Below are 21,273 nucleotides of genomic sequence, written 5' to 3'. Positions count from 1 at the left end.
ACTCTATCAGTTAAGTCGTTTGGTTTATATCCGTGCTAAACCTGTAAAATGAGAAAAAGACCGACTATTCATCGTCTCTATCTTCATTTCACTATCAATCGTACTTATCCATCTGTGGTAAGCTAGTTAGATCTTCTTGCTACTCCTAAGGAAACTAATGAATGTTCATTTACCAATTACCATACAAGTGTTTTTAATAAGTACAAGTAATTTTCGTCAAAATTGTCTTGATGTTATATGTATTACGTTTTGAAGTTGGATTTCTCGAGTTTTCTTTCTTTTCTTTAACATAAGTCATAACTTTTATATAATTTTTGAAGAAATGTTAGAGTAGACGACAAACTCACTAAGCATCGATAACGTAGAAGTAATCGTCAAAACGTTATCATTATTTACTGACGTTACTGATTTTATGTATGTATATGTGTATATATATATGTGTATATGTATATATGTGTATATGTATATATGTATATGTGTGTATGTGTGTGTGTGTGTGTGTCGCGTTGGTTAGGTCACGAAAAAAATACAAAAGAGATATGTCTCTCTCTGTCTTTCCCTGTCTCTCCTGCCTCTCCTGTCTCTCCCCGTCTCTCCCTATCTCTCCCTGTCTCTCCCTATAATTATTAATTAATTAAAGTATATTTTAATTTAATTTTTATTTTATTTTTATTTTACATTTTTTATTGTTTTTTATTACATGCGAAGCGCGCGCATGTATTGTTCTAGTATACATAAAATCAGTAACGTAAATAATGATAACTTTTTCTACTTTTTGATGATCGCCTCTACGTTATCGACGCTTTGTCGTCCACTCTAGCATCCTCTTAAATACTCAGTGTTAAGAATATCTACGATAGATTGAAAAAACTCAATTCTTGAATGATATACTCAATAGTATACTCAACAGCAAGTCACAGTTTCATTTTTAAATAATACGATTTATTGATGAGTCAGGCAGATCTTTATTAATACTAAACTTCTCGAAAGTCCTTTTATAAAAAGAAAGTTTCTTGTCAAATAAACTATTTAACGGATAATAAATCGACTTGGAAGAGAATCACTTGTAATTATCTTTCACCTCAATTACGAACTAAAGAGAATATGTGCGTTTTGCAGTAATGAGAGAAAGTTCTTAGCGTATAAAAGATAGCGTTTTATGTACTAAAATATGTAACAATGTGAAAAGAAGGAACGCGAAGTTTAAAAAAAGATAATTACATACGATGGAAAATAAAATAACAGACCCTGGTAAAAAAAGTTTATAGAGAACGATAGAATAAAATAATCATTTTCTATCGTTTTGAACATGGATTTTGGTTCGTGAATTTACAAAATGTGAATAGTATTCTATTGTATACAATAGAATACAACAGATAGTGATAAAATTTCTATCATTAGTTTTCTATAGAATACAAAATCGTGTATAAAATACGATAGGATTCATATCTGAACGAGCGAGCGAGAACGATACAGTTTAAAGAAAACGATTCAAATTGATAACGCTATTATTTTGAATCGTTTTCTTTAAGCTGTATCGTTCTCGCTCACAAGTTCAGATATAAATCCTATTGTATTTTATCTGGTTAAACACGATTTTATATTCTATAGGAAACTAACGATAGAAATTCTATCGCTATCTATTGTATTCTATCGTATACGATAGAATATTCTATTGTACATGATTGTATACGATAGAATACTATTCATATTTTGTAAATTCACAAACCAAAATCCATATTCAAAACGATAAAAAATGATTATTTTATTCTATCGTTCTCTATAAACTTTTTTTACCAGGGGATGCAATCGCAGTCGAAAATATAGTATCTCTTCGTATTATAATATTGAAAGAATATATATATATATATATATATATATATATATATATATATATATATATAATATTTGAAAGAATATACAGTATCTCTTCGTATTGTAATATTTGTTTATTAACAAATCTCTCTACAATTCTACTCCAGTGACATCTTGTATCCATTCTGCAAACGCTGCTACTCTAGTATATACTCCGGGTTTACCACTCGGACAATGCGCGTCTCCGTAGCTCACGATGCCAATTTGCAGTGGTTGATCGTTCCTCATAATAAACAGAGGTCCTCCACTATCGCCCTGGGGGAGGAAGAGGATACATCGAAATACAATGAATAAATTTATTTAAAAAGTAGCAATTAATAAGTTCTCTAAAATCTATTTAAATTTCATTTAAATTATAAATTATAATTTAGAGATTAGAATCGAACGAGTTAACCGATCTTGATCTTACTTCATTTTAATGTGACCAATTGATTATGTTTCATTATTATGTAATCAACTACTAATTATGTATGTTGTACTAAAGGATTAATTTTCTAAACAGTATAAAAAGAAATAAATTAAAAAATAAAAATAAATACACGTTTTAATCTTTAATTCGCAAAACTCAATCTCCAACTGTCTGATGCGGATTAGACCACCTTAAACGATCAAAAAATTGGGATTTTCATTTTTGCTTAAATTAGTAGTTTAGATCTTGAAGAATGATGTACAGCACAAGTGATCTGGTTTAAAGATACGTATTATTTCCGAAGTATAAAACGTAAAGTAATATCCTAATCGATACTTTAGCTAAAGTTTATGTCTTAAAGAGAATTCATATCTTAGAAAAACAAAGTAAAAAGGTAGAAGCCAATCACAACTCGCACTGGTAGTCAATAGCTTCTGCTTTTTTACCAGCGCAATTCTTATTGGCTTCTGCTTTTCTGCTTTCGAGATGTGAATTTTCTTTTACGACTACGGTTGCAGCAATTTGTGTACGAAACTTCTAACCACCACCAAGAGTTTACACGACATGCGCACCATACCTGACAGGCGTTTTTCCCGAGTCCTGGTATTGTGCATATATTTCTGTAGTCCACTCGCCAATACGCGGTGCACTTTCGTTTCGAGATCAATGGCATTAAGGCATACTTCAGTCTTTTGGTACCCGTGAAACCGTAACCATCACGACCCCAACCGACCACGTAAGCGGTAGCATTGGTCATGACTTTCATCTCCTTCGGACCGGCCAAATGTATCGGTTGAATTTTGTCTGAAACACGCAGGGAACTCTTCGCCGTTTTGTCTTCAGCGATCATAAGCTGGACCTGATAGGTAAAAACTGATTACAAACTTCAACTTTGGACGATTCGAGATCCTTTTCTCTCCTTCTGTAATACGGAGCATCACTCCCGCTTCTCGAATCTCTTGCTTCGATTTACAACATATGTTTCAAGCCTTCCATCATCGACATATTTATTAGCGCGATCGACTTGAGGCATTGGCGAACTCTTTTTACCTGAAAATGGAATATCTCGTGGCATATGCAACAATCCAATGTCGTTCCTGCTGAAGAAGTGGTTGGGGTGCACCAAGGCCGACGTTGTTATCATCGCAACTCCGGGCCCCTTATTGACGTCGTAACCGATCCCGGTTTTGTCAACGATCCCGAATATCACGAAGAACCGTCTCGGGCGCTTCGCGACGCAATGGCCCGCAGTCAGAACCCATCTTTCCGATATGATGGTGCCGCCGCATTGTGCCACCCTCCTGCCGTCGATCAACCGATGTACGACGGCCATAAACGGAAATTGACCTTCGTTCGCGTAACTTCCGCCCGCTATCCTCTCTGTGTACTTGGCTTTGCGACGATAAAAATAAAATATTCGCAAAAGAAAACAGTAGACTCTCTTACAAAAAATACGCGAGAATAAAAATATGAAAAGAGAAAATCTCAGTAAATTAACGTAATTTTTGTTACAATATTTTTCCGTATAGGGTTATTGTACACTGAGAAAAAATATTTTAAAGATAAAAATCTTTATTTGGTTTTGGTGCTAATAACGTATTTATTTAAATCTAAATTATTTCATTTATAAAATAAAAAAAGTATAGAATGAACAATTACTTTTATGAAAAATTATAGTTTTAACAAAACGTATATTTTCTTATTTGGAAAAAAATTTCCTCAGCATACATATATATTTTTATTTATTTATTAGTATAAATAAATATGTTATTAGTACCTATTAAATAAACATTTTTTATTTTTTTATATTTTTTCTTCAATTGTATAATCAATTTTAAAATAAATCAAAACATTCAAGAAGATATTGTAATAAGATTTACATTAAAATAATATTTCTTTTTTCACAATGTTTTTTCCTCAAATTGTTTTAATTTCGCGTTAAAACGACCAATTTTTTGCCTATAATATAGAAAATATTCAAATAATCATCCATTTAAATAAGTTAATTATTTTTTAGTACAAAAACGCGCATTATATTTTCAAATAAATATATAGTAATTTTAGTCATAATTACTGTAAGTCCAAGATTGCATAAATTTTATTGTAATTTTTACTACAATATTTTCTCCATAGGCATAGGTCGTGCATTTTGTGCGTACGTCCAACGAACAATGAAGATATCATTTATCACAACCGCATTCGCAAGTTATCGGAAAAGAGCTCTGCTCATACTCACTGCTGGATAAAGGAGATTCGTACTTGAATGGGAATTTATTAATGTAGCTAGCGATCTTTCTCGCGTCGTAGTTTTCGGCTCGCGACCGAGGACGGACATCTCCGCACGACGTCAAGGCGATCAGGAAAAACGCGAAAGTCCTCGCGCTGCGGTAATCCATGGTGAACTAGAGAATATTAACGCGCCTCGCTGCTATTTATGATTTAGTCAGTCAGGCATAACACGGCCCGGAGAAACTATTCGCACGACCAGGTAAAAAAAAGAACGTTCGCAGGTTAGCCCTAACGCCTTTTCTACTTGTCAGGGTTGGCTCGTAAAAATAATCGATCGTCATTACTACTTCCTGAGTGGGCAACGCCGCTATTTCTAGCTCTGCCAAATTTACTTTGTACAGCTCGAGCCGCGCATCGCGGATCTATTAGACGCCTCTTCCGCCTAAGTATTTTTGGATTCGATGGAAATGCCGTGGTCACAGCAATAAATGTTACTGATGCATTACTCGGCAGTTGAATGCGCGCTTTAGAAATTTCGAACACTATTTATACACGGGAATAACATTTATACGAGAAGTCGCGCATGAGATAAGTAGAGAAAAAACACCGACATGAAAGATGAAAGATGAAGCCAAAGTTAACATATTTATATGTTTATACGTGTTCCTTCTTTGTGCTATTTTTAATTGTATTTAATTTGTAAACTAAAATTAAAGTTTTAATGAAGATAATATTAAGGACTGATATACCGAAATTATACACAAATTTCAGAATTATTAAAGAAATGGAAAATAATTTATGGAGTATTACTAGCAAAGTACTGCTCGAAATATTTGTCAAAATTTGTTGTATGAGCTTGAATACGAATGATGACTTCTCCAAGCCTAGTCGAGCGTTTCTTCATGCCACGCTTTGAGAAACACAAGAGAGGTAGTTTATTGCATATTGCATATTGTCGTTGCACGAGTGGTATTTGGCTCTTGGCTTTGCGAAACGCGCAGCGAGTTAATCCGCATTCGCGTTCACAGAAAACGTGTCGCTGTTTTTATTAATCTCAACTGTTACATCAAATTGATTAGCAATCATTCTATTATGTCGCGGGCTGTTCCGCAGTTTCCAGTCGAGCGGCCGTTGCACTCTGATTGAAATGTGCCTTAAGCCACGTAATAACTCGGGCACTTTTGCACGCACCAACGATTTGCATGCACAAGTACGCCAGTCAGTACTACGCATGCGATTCACAGTAGCACCATGAACTCGCGTACACATAAATATGCCAAATAGCCGATTAAATGGAGAAGTAACAGAAAAATTTCGAACTGCTACAAAAATATTACGGTAAATTCAAAATTGATATTTTTATAGTTAGGTATTATTATTTTTTTAATAATGCACTGGTCGTTTTGTTTAGTAGCAAGAAAACGAGAAAAATATAGAGTTATGTCTGACTATAAAAATATTGGCTTTCAATTGTTTGGAAAAATCAGTAGTACATATATAAAACATTATAATATATAATAGTTGAAACTATGTATGATAAGTAATAGAGTTGACAATGTGATATATAATAGCATCATAATATGATAGTATAATAATTATTAAAATAACATAGCAATCAATGTTAGGTTTTTCCTCAATTTTTTACATATATACTACTGATTTATTCTCAATCAGTTCGTAGGAATTTTTATGAACAATTCAAAGCCAATATTTTTATAGTTAGGCATAACTCTATCTTTTTCTCGTTTTTTGCCATTGAAAAAATGTATTATTAAAAAGATAATAGTACCTATAATAGTAACTATAGAAGTGTCAATTTTTAATTTATCGTAATTATCACTTGTCGAACTTGTCAAACAAGCCAATATTATATTGTATTATATTATTATTGCAAGCATTTAATTGTAAAACACTTATTAATAAAAGTGTTAATCGTAAAACAGATTCTTATCTCGAAGATTGCTTGAAATTCCTCTCAAGCAAGGAGTAAATTCAAAACTCTATCTTGCAATTCAGTCGTATCAAAAATACTCGTTGCCACTTCGCCACTGAGTTAGCTCGACCGATTTCATATCTATTTTCGCGCACTACTGGCGTCACTATTACGACAGCGAAGCTAAATAGTGCAACGTAATACAATGATATAACCCGCTTCTTTCATGAGAATTGGAGAAAATTGATTTTATGTATTAGGAAAATTTCATCAAATTTTGTGAAGCTAAACTTTTGCTTACCTGATCGCTATATTGAGTCTGCTCAATTGATTTCGATGACATCAATTTAAAACTGTTCAAATCACGATTAATATAAACAAAGAGAATCAAAGTGTTCAGTTAACAAATTGAATTTAGGAAATATAATTAAAGACCAGAGAGTGAAATCAAGCTCCGAAGTTGGGGGTAATTGACATATTTCATAGCTTCCTATTGAAGCCGTTGTCAGATTTGAATGAAACGAACGCTAAAATGTATTTTTTTTAATGAGAGTTGCAAGACATATTTTATATAAGATTTTTGTATGGAGGTATAAATCGATTATATATCCTCAATTTCAGGACTTTCATCTCCTAGACATGTTTTTCCGCCGATAAAAAAAATATGTATGTCTTATTTTTCCATACTTTATAACATATCAAAGGGGTATTCGAATCGGAATGGGACAGCGGGCTTTCTTTGTTAGTGTTTCTCACTCAGATAGCCAAACTTACACAAACAGATTTTAAGCAGAGCCTGCTACAAATTTTTTATAACAGAAAAGCAGCAAATCCAACATAGGATTTGTTATATCTGATTATGTTACCAAACTGCCGCTAGAAATGTGACAAAGCTTATTGACTATCCGAGTAGATTGGCGGTAGATATCAAACAAACCCTGTAACGATCTAACAGCAGATTGGCAACAGAAACCGAATAGACCTTGCTATGTAATAGGATCTTTGTACTGTTAGTCTGTCCGCATTTCCTGTCAGCTGACTTTGACGTCAGCAGACTTTGACGTCAAAATATGAGCTGAATGCGGACACAGATGGCTATGGTTTTGGTTTTGGAATTCTGATCAAATTTGCTGCCAATCTGCGCGCACTCCGCTACCAATTTGCTTACTGGGCAATCATCGGCATCTTCCACAATATGCTACGATGCTCTAAGTATGAATATTTTCTCTTCTTGGGGTATCAATTATTTTCTTCTTGGGATATCTGATATATCAATTTGGCTGAGAATTCATTTCTTCTGCTTTAATAGGCAGAATTATTTGTTTAACTTATTAAGAACTCTGGAACTATTAAAACTATTGGCTCAGGGCGCGTGCAGCTCTATGATTCTGAGAGAAAGATTAGAGTGACAGTGACAGGAAGGACGTAAAGATTAAATAGGTAAGGATTTTAAAGCTATGTCGTATCTTTTTTCGTTTGATAAGTATTTACATGTGTTATATATAATTATTTGAACTTGCATATATCTTTCAGGATCATGGAGCTCCACGCGTCCTGAACTAATCAGTGCGCAGTCGGTCACATGACAAGTTGACGACTCTGATTATAAGCTCTCTAGTTTTTAGATCCTGCGTTCTCTCTCATTCGCGCATCTCTGTAACACAATCTTTCTTACGCATACGTTTATACACATGCGCGAATGAGAGAGAACGCAAGATATCAAAACACAATACATCCTTTTCTATGTGCCTCTTATCGCCACTCCTCAAATAAAGGCAAACGCTCGGTCTAGATATATTATGTCTATGGACACAACCAACACTGCGATTGTATAGCGGTTAAGGTCATCACACACAAAATTCCGTACGAACTTAAATCGTAAGCGTAAGGAAATCGACCAATCCCAATCGAGTATTCGGCTCTTCGTAATAATGAAGGGGTTACGGAAAGCCGAGTGTTCGATTGGGATTAGTCGATTTCTCTACGCTTACGTTTTAAGTTCTTACGGAATTTGTGTGTGATCGCCTTTAGCTGTGATCAGGGTAGTTGAAGACAAGCTTCGCTCTCAAGATTCTAGCTCTCAGAAAATGCATATCGGGAGCCTCAAGATGGCGCATTTATCTACACTTTCCTGCACTATTCTACACTCGAGAAAAAGTAAATTAATATGTGCATCCAGAAGCACGACCGTTCACTGAGAGCTCAGTGAGTTCTTGGATCTGACACTGGCATACATTTTTAGATCTAAAGGAATATTTCAATGGGTGCGTTCAGGAGACACAACGGTTACACAACGGTTGAATAATTAGTCAACGTAATTGGTCTAAAGTTAGGCATCTAACAGTAAGGACCAATAATCACTAACTGCTCACTGATCAGCTATGTTTTCTGAGCGCAGCCAATCAGATGCAAGAGTTCACTGAGCACTCGATGAGCTCTTGCATCTGATTGGTACATATTTTCAGATCTAAACGAACATGCCAATCGAATGCGAGAATTTACTGAGTGCTCAATGAACGGTTGTAATATCACGTACTGTATATACCTAAAGCCCATTCTACAATTGCGTGAACGTGGTTGTAAGTGGTTGTATGTGATTACGACACCAATCAGAATAAAGCAATCAGTAAATAAAACATTCGAATTGGTTGACTCTTACGATCACGACTACGCTTACGCAATTGTAGAATGGGCTTAATGAACCGTATCGTGCGAGCTCTCAAAGCAATGCTGACAGCCACATGAATACGCGTGTTGGTATCACTCTGGTTGGTAGACCTGAAATCATAGCGAGGAAAAAATTGATGAGCTGTGAGCGTTGCTCGCATCCGCAGTGCGCGTCGTGCATGCTCGGTCTGCGTGTTGTACGGTGAAGCGGACGAAGAGAGGCGACATACGTGCGTACGCGCGCGCTGGCGTACTGACGACATAGCGATTGTTCTCTTGTCGTCGTCGTCGTCGTCGTGGAGCGGCAGCTTGCCTAACAGCTGGCCTAGCGTTCTTCGTGCAGCCGCGGAAATGACCGTGGCGATCCGCGACAATTGCAGCCGCAGCATGACTACGAGCAGTCGGAAAGTTGTCGCGGGGATGTGAGCGCGCGAGAGCGTAGCGCGTCGTCACCCTGGCAAGAGACGACGGGGGACGCGCTGCAAACACGACCTCGTGTTGCTACGCGATAAACACGTATTGGCGATCGCGCCGAAGGGAGCAGGTAGCGACGACGACGAGGTGGCCCTATTACCAGCGTGGTGAACGATGGCTGATTTCGACGCGATCTACGAGGAAGAGGAGGAGAATGAGCAGAACTTGGAGGAGCACTACGTCGCCATGGTGCCGGATCCGATCGTAATCCGCGGAGCTGGCAATATGACGGTGTAAGTTTCGGTCGTCGCTGGCAATGTTTCTTTGTTGCAGCGGTCGCGCCGTTGCCGGATCGGGTAGTTCTGGCATCAAAGGAAGAACAAAGGCCTCCGGCAATTTTCTTGTTTCAGCGTGACGCTATGTTGTTATTGTTGTTGTTTGACAGCACTTTGAGCGCACTGATTTTTTACTTCAGTAACAAATATGCATTCAGAGGTGTGGGATTTATTTTTGCTTCGTTTTTGGTTTTCTTAAAGAATTACATGTATACGGCTTTTGAAACTGCGCGAGTAGTTTTGCATCGATAGATCGAAAAAAGACAACGTCAAATGTGTGCTTATAAAATTATCCGCGCGTATACACGTTTGTGCGAAACGAATATTTTTAATTATAAACAAATATATAAGTGTGTTTTTTTTATTTTTTCAAAGATTCCTAAAGATTTTTAATTCAAAGATTTCAAAATTTTCCTCATGGGTTTGGTTCTATTTATCATAACGATATGTTGAAATTTAATTATTGTCACACAATATAGAAGTTTTATTGACCTATTAAATTTTTCTGCTTCAGATTTGGTCTCAGCAATCGTTTCGAATCGGAGTTTCCTAATGGCCTCGTGTCCCGCGTAGCTCCAGAAGAATTCAAAGCAACTGTTATGAGAATAAACAGTGTGTTAAAAAAGACTTTGCCTGTTAATGTTAAGTGGTTGTTCTGCGGTTGCGTATGCTGCTGCTGTACTCTAGGATGTTCTCTGTGGCCTGTCATTTGTTTGAGCAAGAGGGTAAGACTAATTTTCATAATTTTCATAATTTTCATTTTGATAAGAAATTCGCCCTAGTATTCCATAACAGTGACTTTCGGTTATTTTTTTTTTTATTAGCAAGTGTACAGGGTTGGGTTAACTAGAAATTAAATTAAACGAGTCACGGGCGTTACAATTACGCGATACTATGTTTTAATCCTCAAAAGCGAGATCGTTTGTACACAGAGAGAACAATTTGTTGAAACAACTAAACGCTTCTTTAGAATGGCTCAAACAAATTTTTTGGTTGATATAACAAAAATATTTCATTGGAACTACGCCGCAAATATTTTTGTTGCATCAAACAAAACTTTGTTCGATCAATCAAAAAATTTGTTCCATTCCAAAGAAGTATTTGTTTGATTCAACTAAATCGTTCTTTCTGGGTAAAGAATAGTGTGGATATTAATTATGTGTATATATATATATATATATATATATATATATATATATAAATTGTTAAACTACACTGAAAAAAGTCGAATATTTGACTGAAATATTTATATTTTTCTAAAGTAATCTATTTTTAATTGTTCTTTGTATTAAAATTTCTCACACACTACATCTTGCATCATATAAACCTAGTCTATAATTAAAAACTTAATTGTGCAAAAGATATATGTATTACTTTGTATAATTAACTTCTCTTGTACAGCACAAATCTTCAAAGGATGTTCTAAAAACGTTCTAAGGATATTCCTAAGAACATCCCAGAACATTCTCTGAAGATTTTGTTCTATCTGGGCTGACTTAACTGAGTTAATTTCATAATTATTCTTAAATTTAATTAAGTTTTAAAATAAATTAACTTACCCAATCTTGTAAACATGCAAGAGCCTGTTTATCTAAAAATATCTGAGCTAAATTAGATCAGGCTACTATCATTTCTTTGGCTTTAAAAAGATAGATTCAACTAACATGTAAATTCACTTATGGACTAGAGGTTAGGAAAGGCTATTGTATAGTAATTATAAAACATTGTTTAACGCATACTTATTAATGTTTCTGTTTGTGTTTGTAGACACAACATTCGTTAAACAAATTATTAGAATGGGAAAATAGTAGGCTCTACCATAAACTCGGGTTACATTGGAGATTGGCGAAACAAAGGTGTGACAGCTCCTCCATGATGGAATATGTAAGGATTTATTTAATTATTAAAGCCTTAGATTATATGTATATGTTATAGTCTGTAGCGCGGGCGCTCCTAGGATCGACTGATCAAAACATTCAATTGTTTTGCTTAAAGCCTGAAATAGTTTTTGTCTCGATTTTTGACTGGTATGTTTTTAGTCAATCCTAGGAGTATGACTAACATGGCAAAGTTAGAAGCTAAAAATATGAATGTGTTGTAACAAAAAAGATTAAAAAGTATATCCGTGGGGTGGGGAGGACTTCATTCCTTATCCCGCTGAAAATCTAACATAACCCTAGCTTACAGTATTGAGACAATGTTGATTGTTGAAAAATGTACATTTATGCACGTACATTGTGACAAGTAACGTTCTCACAATATTGTAGGTAGGGTAAGGTTAGGTTAGACTTAGCGGGGTTGGGAACGAAGCCCCTTTTTGACACTTATTAAATGCATGTGATATTGAAAAATTATGTTCTACTTAAGAAACTTCTTTTGTTAATAAATAACGAGCGGTGGGTAAGAGTTACTCAAGACCTGATCTGATTGCTGAAAGTTACTCAAGGCGATTATCTTTATTAAATATTTACAATGTAAAGATATTGTCGTTGCCTCCCCTAAACAAGAGTTTTACCGTAATCTTTTAGTAGTTTCTAACTGTAACCAGCTATGTTAGTCACTAACTAAAAATACACCAGTCAAAAGCCCGAAACTATTTCGGGTTTTAACCAAAATGCCTGGTTATCCTGCATATTGATCACTCAATTCTAGGAACGTCCATACTATAAGCTTTAACTATAACATAGACATATGATATATAAGCTTACATATATGATATATAAGCTTACATAAACATACAATCAATAATGCTGATTGCATCTTTCTTCTTGCAGGTTCTCTTAATTGAATTTATTCCAAAGATACCGATCTATAAGCCCGACTAAGTAAATATGGAAGTCATATACAGTTAATAATAAATGAATATAAATCTCGTGCGAGTATACAGGATGTTCATCGTAACAGTTCGTACGATTTTTGAGACTCTTGCGATAATTTGAAGAAAAACTTTCGTTCGGAAACTTTTTCCTCAAATAATGAACATCCCGTATATAGCGTCGAATGCAATCGCGATTGATGTGCAAGGTAATGCTGATCAAGTGCCGCTACACGACGATATAGGTACTTTCCAGTACTTATGTAACGCATATTTTTGTAAATACCATGGGTAGGAACGCACAGTACAATAATTCGAGGTAATGATGGCGTTTAGGTGGCGTTTTGATTGTAAAGGGAGAGAGAGAGAGAGAGAGCTATTTGTCCATAATACGAGAAGGACATCGTGAACAAGTTAGATGAGTGTTTCCTATCCTTTACGTTAGATCGAAATTTTAAGAAATAGATGCGATTATTTTTTTCATCGTTCTTTTCGTTTTTACAATGGACTTCTCATGGCGAGAAACACGAAGCTCGATAGCTTCTTTGCCAGTTCTGTTTAGTCATTTTATACGATTATATACGTGGATCATTTGAAAGGCTTGCGTCCTAATACAGAGACAGCGCAAACTTTCAAACGACTCGTGTATAATCGTAAACGTAATAATTTCGAATAATTTTATAATTTCCAGAAAAGCAATTGATTGTCTCTCAAATCATAATTTCTTTTCGGATTCTCTGTATAATGTTTGGTAATCCGTACTCGTCAAGGTAGAGTTGAAATTTTCAGGTAAGAAATTAATCTGATTCAGTACAACGAACATATATTAAAGTATGGATAGTAAAAGGAACGGAGCAAGCTCGCTATAAAAGGAAAAAAAAAAATCTGTCTATGTGTGTTATGCGACGCGCACTCGCACGCATGCACTCACGCACGCGCCCACACTGAGAGAAAAATATAGTTGCCTTCGGCGTCTACCATACTTTTTTGTAATTTTAACTAGAAAAATAATTAGACGAACAATCGTTCTAATAACAATAGTTTATTCAATTAGCAGTAGGTAACCGTACTAAAACAATGGTTTTTCTAATTATTTTTGTGGTTAAAATCACGAAAGCATATAGTTGACGCCAAAGGCAACTATATTTTCCTCTCAGTGCATGTTGTACATACGTACGTACATGTACATATAGAAAAAAAAAGTTATTTTAACAATAGGTTAATTTCTTACCACGGTGATATTAGAAAGTATAGTATGTAAAGCGCGGCTTTACTTCCCGATACAAATTTGACGAGATATTTTAACACGAGAACGAATTATTATCTGGAATCGAGAAGCGGCACGTTTGTACGCGCGATTTAAAGGTATCGAGTGTAGACGCGAGGACATGTAGAGATAGCGATCGCTGATAAATTTATAGAGTGTATCGACGATAAAAGAGGAAGATTTTAATTGCTAAACGCGGCGGTTTATAATGGGGCAAACAGTACGGCTATTGCCGCACGACAGCGTGATTATGGACACGGAAGGACGGAGGAAATATATCATAGGAGGTTACCTTGAGCGAGCCTCTTGGCTCTTGTCTCGTAATGAAGGCTAATGTTTTAGCATACGTGCGTATCGTCGTAATTCTTTGTTCACGGACATCTCTTTTTGGTATATTAAAGGTTGTCTCTCTCTATCCGTCTAGATGGCGGCAGACAGAAGTTTGTCAGTTCTCTGTTAAAAAAAATTCTTCAACGTTTTTGGATTGGAATAATCGAGGCGTGACGGTAACGGACACTGTGATATTCCAATATAAAAACATTGAAGAATGTTTTAACGAAAGTTCGACAGATTCCTGTCTACCGCCGTTCAGACGGATAGTGAAAATCAATCTTAACACGTTCCGTGTCGCCGGTGATCCACGCCGAATTTTGAGTTCAGGCCATTTTGATCGAAAATGTAACCCTGAAATACTCTTATAAGCAGAACTGAGCGAGTTAATTTTTTAAATTAAGTTTAAAGTTAATGGACTTATACTATTAACTTGGTTAAGTTAAAAGTCACATAAACAAAAACTAAATTAAAAGATTAAGTCAACTTAGTAAAATTAAAAGTTAATTATGTAAAATAATATATACATATATATGTGTTTTTCGTATAATTAACTTTTTAATTGTAAACTAAATTTGTGTGAAATAATGAAAAGGGAGTTTTCAATCTAATCTTTTATGAAAAGAAATAAACGACTGTTTTGTGCTGATACAAGAGAAGCACACTGTCGCTCAGAAAAACAGACATGTTGGTATCATTTTTTATTTTCCGTATTCTGCGTGTAAGCAGAATTTTAGCATTGATGATTTTAGCGCGATGATTTTAGCATTGGTTATTAGTATTATGATTTTAACTTATATGAAATAAAGTTAAAGATATTAAATTTTAAAATAAGTTTAATAAAAGGTAAAAACTAGTTTAAATTAATTTTTCAACATAACTTTTAATTGGTTAGCTAGTTATTTCTCAACTCTGCTTATGAGTATTATGAGACACATGTTATTTAAGAAATATAACACGACACATGCGGGTCATCGATGACTCATGCGACGTGAATAACAAGTCACATAAAATTAATCCGGCACGGAACGTGTTAAATAGTATTATATACATACATTCTGCATCCAAGTAAAAATTGCTGATCGATAAATATTAATTTTCCGAGTAATAATCTCATTTCGATCCGTTTGCAAAGTGACGCGTCATGATACTGTTTACCCTATTTTTGTTACTAATGAACCGCTTCCTGCTTACGGCGGGAATAGGGATAGCGAGATATCGGGTCAGAGTCTCCCATGTGAAGTGTCAAGGAGTGTGTGGTCGTGTCGGCACTGTGTTTCACATTAACACTCTGATATGGTTCCGCACAGATATTTCTCTCTGCTAGCGACTTGTCTAACACGCGATAATTACATGCGGCCGTTGCCGTTGCATTGTTTTCACGCATTAACGGACACTAAATTCGAGCGAATTTTACTCGTCGTCGGGCGCCCACGAAAGACAACAAAGAGAGGTTGTAGTAGAAAGTATGCAAGAGGCTTGTGAAAATGCTGCAAGTATTTCTGTTGCTATTCAGTGGCTGTGATCGAGAACAAAAGACTAGTTTCGAATTTTTCGAATGCGTATCGCAAACACGAGCTACGCGCAACACCCGTGCTTTATCTTACGAGGTTCTACATTTGAAGCCTTTTGTAGAATACCAGATTTAATCTGTTTCTCTAACGTTTGTACTTATCCCGTAGAATAATTAAGTCGAGGCGACGACGAGCGTTTGCGTCGTAGAGGCGTGTGTCTGTGTCATGTAGCATTAGTGAAGGGGTGATATATGCCGCCATATCTCTGATTTCAACCGCGAGCTGTAGGTATGATCCATCGATCATTGATACCTCAAGGGAAAAAAAAACAAAGTGGTATTTGCGCAGATCTTTATTTCTCCCTGAAAATACGAAGAAACGATTATACTCTCAATGATCTGTTGGATAATTAATCATGTAAACGATAGGTACGTTAGAAGCGATCATGAAAAATCAAGTCGGCCCCAGACGGCAAATGTATTGTAAATATTATTAAATGTAATATAAAAATTTATATTGAAGTATTGAACTGCTCGATAAGTTCGTAGGTATTTCGATGAAAAATTAAAAGTCGTCTTATTAGTTGCGAGTAATTAGTTACTTTTTTTAAATCAATGGACGATTGATATAAGCCAATTTAATTGAAGAATACTTAATCGACAATTCATTTCAACGAATTCAATTAAAGATCGTTCAATTGGCGATCGACATGAGCGAAGGCAATCAAAGATCATTCCATTAACGATTGAGCTTAGCAAATTCATTAACGGTTATTCAAGCAAATTTATGCTCATACATATCAACCGTCAATTAATTGCAACTTATTTGTTTTATTCGGCCATTAATCGAGAAAAATTTAATTGATATTTCTACAACTCTGGGCTTAACTTTATTCAATAATTTTACCGTTCTTCTCGATGGCAGATGACCGAAAAAATGGAAAATGTAAAATTATGCCTAATTACAAAAATGTTGGATTTAATTTTTTGTAGAAATCTCTAGGAACTTATCAAAAAGCCGAAAGATACACATACATGTTATAGCCAACGTTAGGATTTGCACTTGCCAACGTTTACATTCGCCATGTCGCATGGAGCCGACTTAACATTATCAATTACAATGAACGGGTATACGAACAAACCATTGTTCGACTGTTGCTTGTTCCTTCTTCTGGTAATCCTACAGGTAAAATAATAATAGCTTTTGCGTGTAACGTCTCTGTCAATGGGTCAACTGACAAAGCAGCTTGTAGGAAAAGAATCGAGATGTATTGTGTGTTGGAACCATACACGCATACGGTTTTTTCTAAACTCTTGACTATCGTAATCCGCTCGATAGCACGTATTGAAGATGAGGCTGTGTTAGATTGGTCAGAGCGAGAAACAGCTTTTAAACTCTGTTCGTGAACGATTTTCTCGCGTATTCCCAGAAATGTGGATTACTTAACTTGCCGATGAACAGTGGTGGATGTGAATTCTGTTGCTCGCTTCTAAATACCGACACGGTCTAATCGTGCAATCTCTTGGACTCTACGTACACCAAGCATCGCGAAAACTCAGACAAAATGCAAATAATGTAACTACATATTATAGTTCGCAAGTGACGTAAATTACTCTTAGTTTTTATCGCAGCAGAGTTAGGCCGTACACGCTAAAGAAAGTTATAGTAATTACTAAGTCCACACGAAAATTTTCGGAATTCACACGGTCTTTCCCTCGCACAGGTTATAAACTATGTAAACTCTGTAAAAAAAAAAAAAAAAAAAAAGAAAAAGGAAGAACGTGCACACAAAATCGGCTCTTATCGTGTTTTGTCGTTGGCACGAGTAAATATTTCAAATACACGCAGATGGAAAATTTTATAATAATAATCGACATTACGTGAACTTGCTTTCGGGATAATTTCACCAGTATTGCGATGTCGAAGAAGCATATTACGCGAACTACACTGGTCCATAAAAAAAGTAACTTTTTTGTCACATGGTTATGTCCATCATATTTGTGTGTGTCAAATTATGTAATTTATACAATATTTTTTACGTTAGATTAAAAATGCAAACAGATTTTTTCCATAACCCAGAGTTTTCCAGTGATATGATTTTGAAATAATTTTAAAATATAATAATTTTTAGATTTCAAGAAATTAGTTTTCACTGTACAGACATGATTTAAATTTTTTCGAAACGCGTACTGATTCTTTACTGTAGTTATTTATTTGCTGTGGATAATTTGGCTTATAATATGTCTTTTGTAAAAATAAAACTTATATCAGTTTTTATCATAGCTTGTGCCTGATTGGAGAAAAATTACATAAAAGAAGAAAAATCATTAATCTTAATCTAAATGAAGTTTTATGAACAAATATATTGCTTAAATGGAGAAACTTTTTATGGAAAATGCTTGATAGTACTTCAATATAAAAAATTTAGGATTAAATCGAATCCCGAATTACATGAAATGTCGCATATACAATATCTTAGATAGGCAAACCTGCAGAAGCAAGTTTTATGCATTGTCTACTGTAAATTTTGTCGATAGAAATATAACAAGATCTGCTAGCAGAATATTATGGCAGCTTAACCGTAGAGTAACTGAACAAGATTAATTGTTCTGTAATCATTTAAATGGAATATACTGCAAATCCTGCTCGGTTTCTGCCGTCAATTTGTTAAAATTATGTCAACAGGCTTTGTCGACAAAACACGAAATTAGCGCACGCAGATGGCTATGCATCTGCTATAGTATTCTCATCGAATTTGCTACCAATCTGCCGGCACCCTGCTAACATTTTACTTGTTGGTATGTTAAATCTCAGATGATTATGAGAAAACTGCGAACGATAGAGAAATTCTAAATTTTACAATTTTAACGCATGAAAATACACAAGATATACATCAGGAATTCCATGTGACAAATTACCTGTCGGCCGGCGTTATCTATCCGAATGATACGACAACACATGTTTTACATAGTTTACACGTAGACGTATACTCTGTCGATGTTTATGCGTAGTTTACCTGGCAACTAGTTCGTGAGTAAAACAAATCGCGTACTCTCTAAATTTTTTAGAGTGGAGTATCTCATTCAAAACGAATGGAAAATGATAGTATTTTCCTCGAGCGACAGTGAAAATACTGCCATATGAAATCACAAGAATGAATACTTCATTCAACTTTAGAAATTCTATATAAATGAATATTTCAGTCGATTAGAATGAATATGTTTCTCTGACGGTGAAGCACCATCTGATTTACTTGACGGTTCAGAGTCGAGATCTTATTTTATATGCATGAAAAATCACTCGAATTCAAGTGACTCGATGATCACTCTATTTTTCGAGTGAAACTTCACTGGAAAAAATTTAGAGGGTGAGAAATTGTGCATTTTGAACGAGCGCGCGCGTCCCATAGTTTAAAATTATTTTTTCAACTCGCGTCATCTTACAGGGAAACTCAGTTAATATTTGTATTACGTCAGATGCGTGCGAACGGGAAGATGTATATCGAAGCATCCTTCGACGAATATTCTTATATTTATTCATATCATGGAGTACACACGTCGCACATTTTCATGAGTGTCAACGTTAAATCTAACCCGGGTATAAATATCCGCGGCAAAGGCGAACAGACGTGTCGCATGGAAACCAATCGCTCAGAGTTGGTCGGCATCTCGTTTCGCTTATTATCACTCTAGAAATCAGGCGTTACTCCGTGAAGCAAAAGTATCTTTTCTCGAAATAAGAACATTGAGTTTGTATAGATAATCGGCAGTACGGCCGAGTTATAGGAGTGTATTAATTAATAATGTAAATAGAATCGATGAGAGGAAATTGAAATGTAAAACGAGACGACTCGTAGTATCGATCAAATTGCAAAACATCGGAGAGCAGGAGATATATTTTTGATAGAGAATGGGGCAGAGAAAAGAGTGTGTGACGAATGATCAATCGTTATCAGAGTAGCTGAAATTCACGATTCGTGTGGTGCGTGGAAGGATGGACGTGCATTGCCCTACAAAATCGAAATCTCGAAATTCACATGCTGGGACAATTTCCCGAAAAGCCATAATACTGAAATGTGAATATTGAGATACTATTTTCCCGATTTTTATATAGTTATTCTAAGGAGGAACAATTACTCCGAAAACAGTGCAAACAGGTGCATTAATACTTATTTGGATATTTCTTGCTGCACCCAAGCGAGCAGATACTAATGCATCCGACTGTACAACGAAATAACTTATTGCAAAATACAGTTTTCCCAAAATATTTGATATTATGATTTTTCGGGAAAACTGTATGCTTCTCCAATATTTCGATAAAACTGTATTTCGAGGGATTCTCAAATAGGCATATTCTGGCATATTGTTCAAGAATTTCACCTGTATATAAAAGAAATTGTTTAATGTCATGAAAATTGCGGCAACATTCTGTTACCATGAAAATTGCTGCTTGTTTTACTGAGAAGGGAATACAATTATTCTGAAATTATCATAGTAATAAGAAATAAATATTTTGTTTAAAATTTATAACCTAATAAGATTATGAGTATTTTTTAAAACAATACATTTTGAATACATTATGCTACATTTTTACAATAACATCACAAAGTATATATTAAGGCCCGGTTCCACAAATTCGAGTTTAAACCGAACTTAGCTAAACAATCGTTAAATTTAATGCTACGTTAAGCTTGTTTTTCACTGTAGGTTACATAATTCAAATTTCAGTATTTTGACCTTTCAGCAAATTGTTCGACTTTTTAAATTTCGGTATATTTTTGTTTAGAACGATGCATATCCACCTGTGGAGTTTGTGAAACGTTTACGTTTCTAGCGAGTCGAGTGTATACGTCGCAGCGAAGTGATCGCGTTTTAAGTCGAGACGAATGAATTTTCGGAACGTCGCATATCATGTTACACTACATTCGATCCGTGCGCATTAGTCAACGTCGTATTTTAAACCGATAACCCGTCGAAGCATTTATTTACGTAACATTTATAGGAGAAAAGGAGAGAAAGCTACGGTTGTAGTTGCAGCGCTGGAACAAATCGGCTAATAGTGAAATTATTGTCGAGCTATCGTGGTTTCAACATGTGCCTTTCACTCGTGAATTTGTGTGAATCATATATATGTAAATATTATATGTTAATGATACATGTTAAGAAATATATTTGTATAGAATGAGAGTGGTTCCTACGTATTATATATATACACACACATGCATATATATATACACACACACACATTGCGCATAAATAAAATAATCGATACCCGGACACGTATAACTGTTGCACGAGATTATACGACTCGAAATAGCATATCATCCGTTCGCGAACGACAGGAGTTGCCCCTTTAGAGCATTATAACGTTGATACAACATTGTGAGACTCGACCACGCATATGCGTAAATACCTACATACATACATTACATATACATATATATATATATATATATATATATATATATATATATATATATATATAT

General features: G+C 35.2%; 2 protein-coding genes across 2 annotated transcripts; one reads left to right on the top strand and one right to left on the bottom strand.

Moving 5' to 3' along the window:
- Positions 1-1,965: 1,965 nt before the first annotated feature.
- LOC116841861 (chymotrypsin-like protease CTRL-1) lies at positions 1,966-4,929 on the bottom strand. The gene is made up of 4 exons (XM_032810294.1): positions 4,521-4,929; positions 3,335-3,676; positions 2,862-3,088; positions 1,966-2,130 (listed from the first exon to the last, which is right to left on the bottom strand). The coding sequence occupies exons 1-4, from the start codon at positions 4,678-4,680 to the stop codon at positions 1,966-1,968; spliced, it is 894 nt and encodes a 297-aa protein (XP_032666185.1). The 5' UTR covers positions 4,681-4,929.
- A 4,332-nt stretch (positions 4,930-9,261) lies between these two features.
- Positions 9,262-20,974, top strand: LOC116841862 (cysteine-rich hydrophobic domain-containing protein 2). The gene is made up of 4 exons (XM_032810295.1): positions 9,262-9,820; positions 10,377-10,587; positions 11,630-11,746; positions 12,637-20,974. The coding sequence occupies exons 1-4, from the start codon at positions 9,702-9,704 to the stop codon at positions 12,685-12,687; spliced, it is 498 nt and encodes a 165-aa protein (XP_032666186.1). The 5' UTR covers positions 9,262-9,701; the 3' UTR covers positions 12,688-20,974.
- The last annotated feature ends 299 nt before the right edge of the window (positions 20,975-21,273 follow it).

The sequence above is a fragment of the Odontomachus brunneus genome, unplaced genomic scaffold (genome assembly GCF_010583005.1).
Source record: "Odontomachus brunneus isolate Ranch 3 - 2012 unplaced genomic scaffold, Obru_v1 Obru_scaffold_019, whole genome shotgun sequence".
Lineage (NCBI taxonomy): Eukaryota > Metazoa > Arthropoda > Insecta > Hymenoptera > Formicidae > Odontomachus > Odontomachus brunneus.
This window is presented reverse-complemented; position numbering and strand designations above follow the sequence as displayed.

Coding starts and splice junctions, on each gene's coding strand:
- LOC116841862 (XM_032810295.1), top strand. CDS start 9,702: ATGGCTGATTTCGACGCGATCTACGAGGAAGAGGAGGAGAATGAGCAG. Junction 9,821..10,376: donor GGAGCTGGCAATATGACGGT/GTAAGTTTCGGT, acceptor TTTCTGCTTCAG/ATTTGGTCTCAGCAATCGTT. Junction 10,588..11,629: donor TCATTTGTTTGAGCAAGAGG/GTAAGACTAATT, acceptor TTGTGTTTGTAG/ACACAACATTCGTTAAACAA.
- LOC116841861 (XM_032810294.1), bottom strand. CDS start 4,680: ATGGATTACCGCAGCGCGAGGACTTTCGCGTTTTTCCTGATCGCCTTG. Junction 3,089..3,334: donor ACGAGATATTCCATTTTCAG/GTAAAAAGAGTT, acceptor TGCGTGTTTCAG/ACAAAATTCAACCGATACAT. Junction 2,131..2,861: donor TCGGGAAAAACGCCTGTCAG/GTATGGTGCGCA, acceptor TTCCTCCCCCAG/GGCGATAGTGGAGGACCTCT.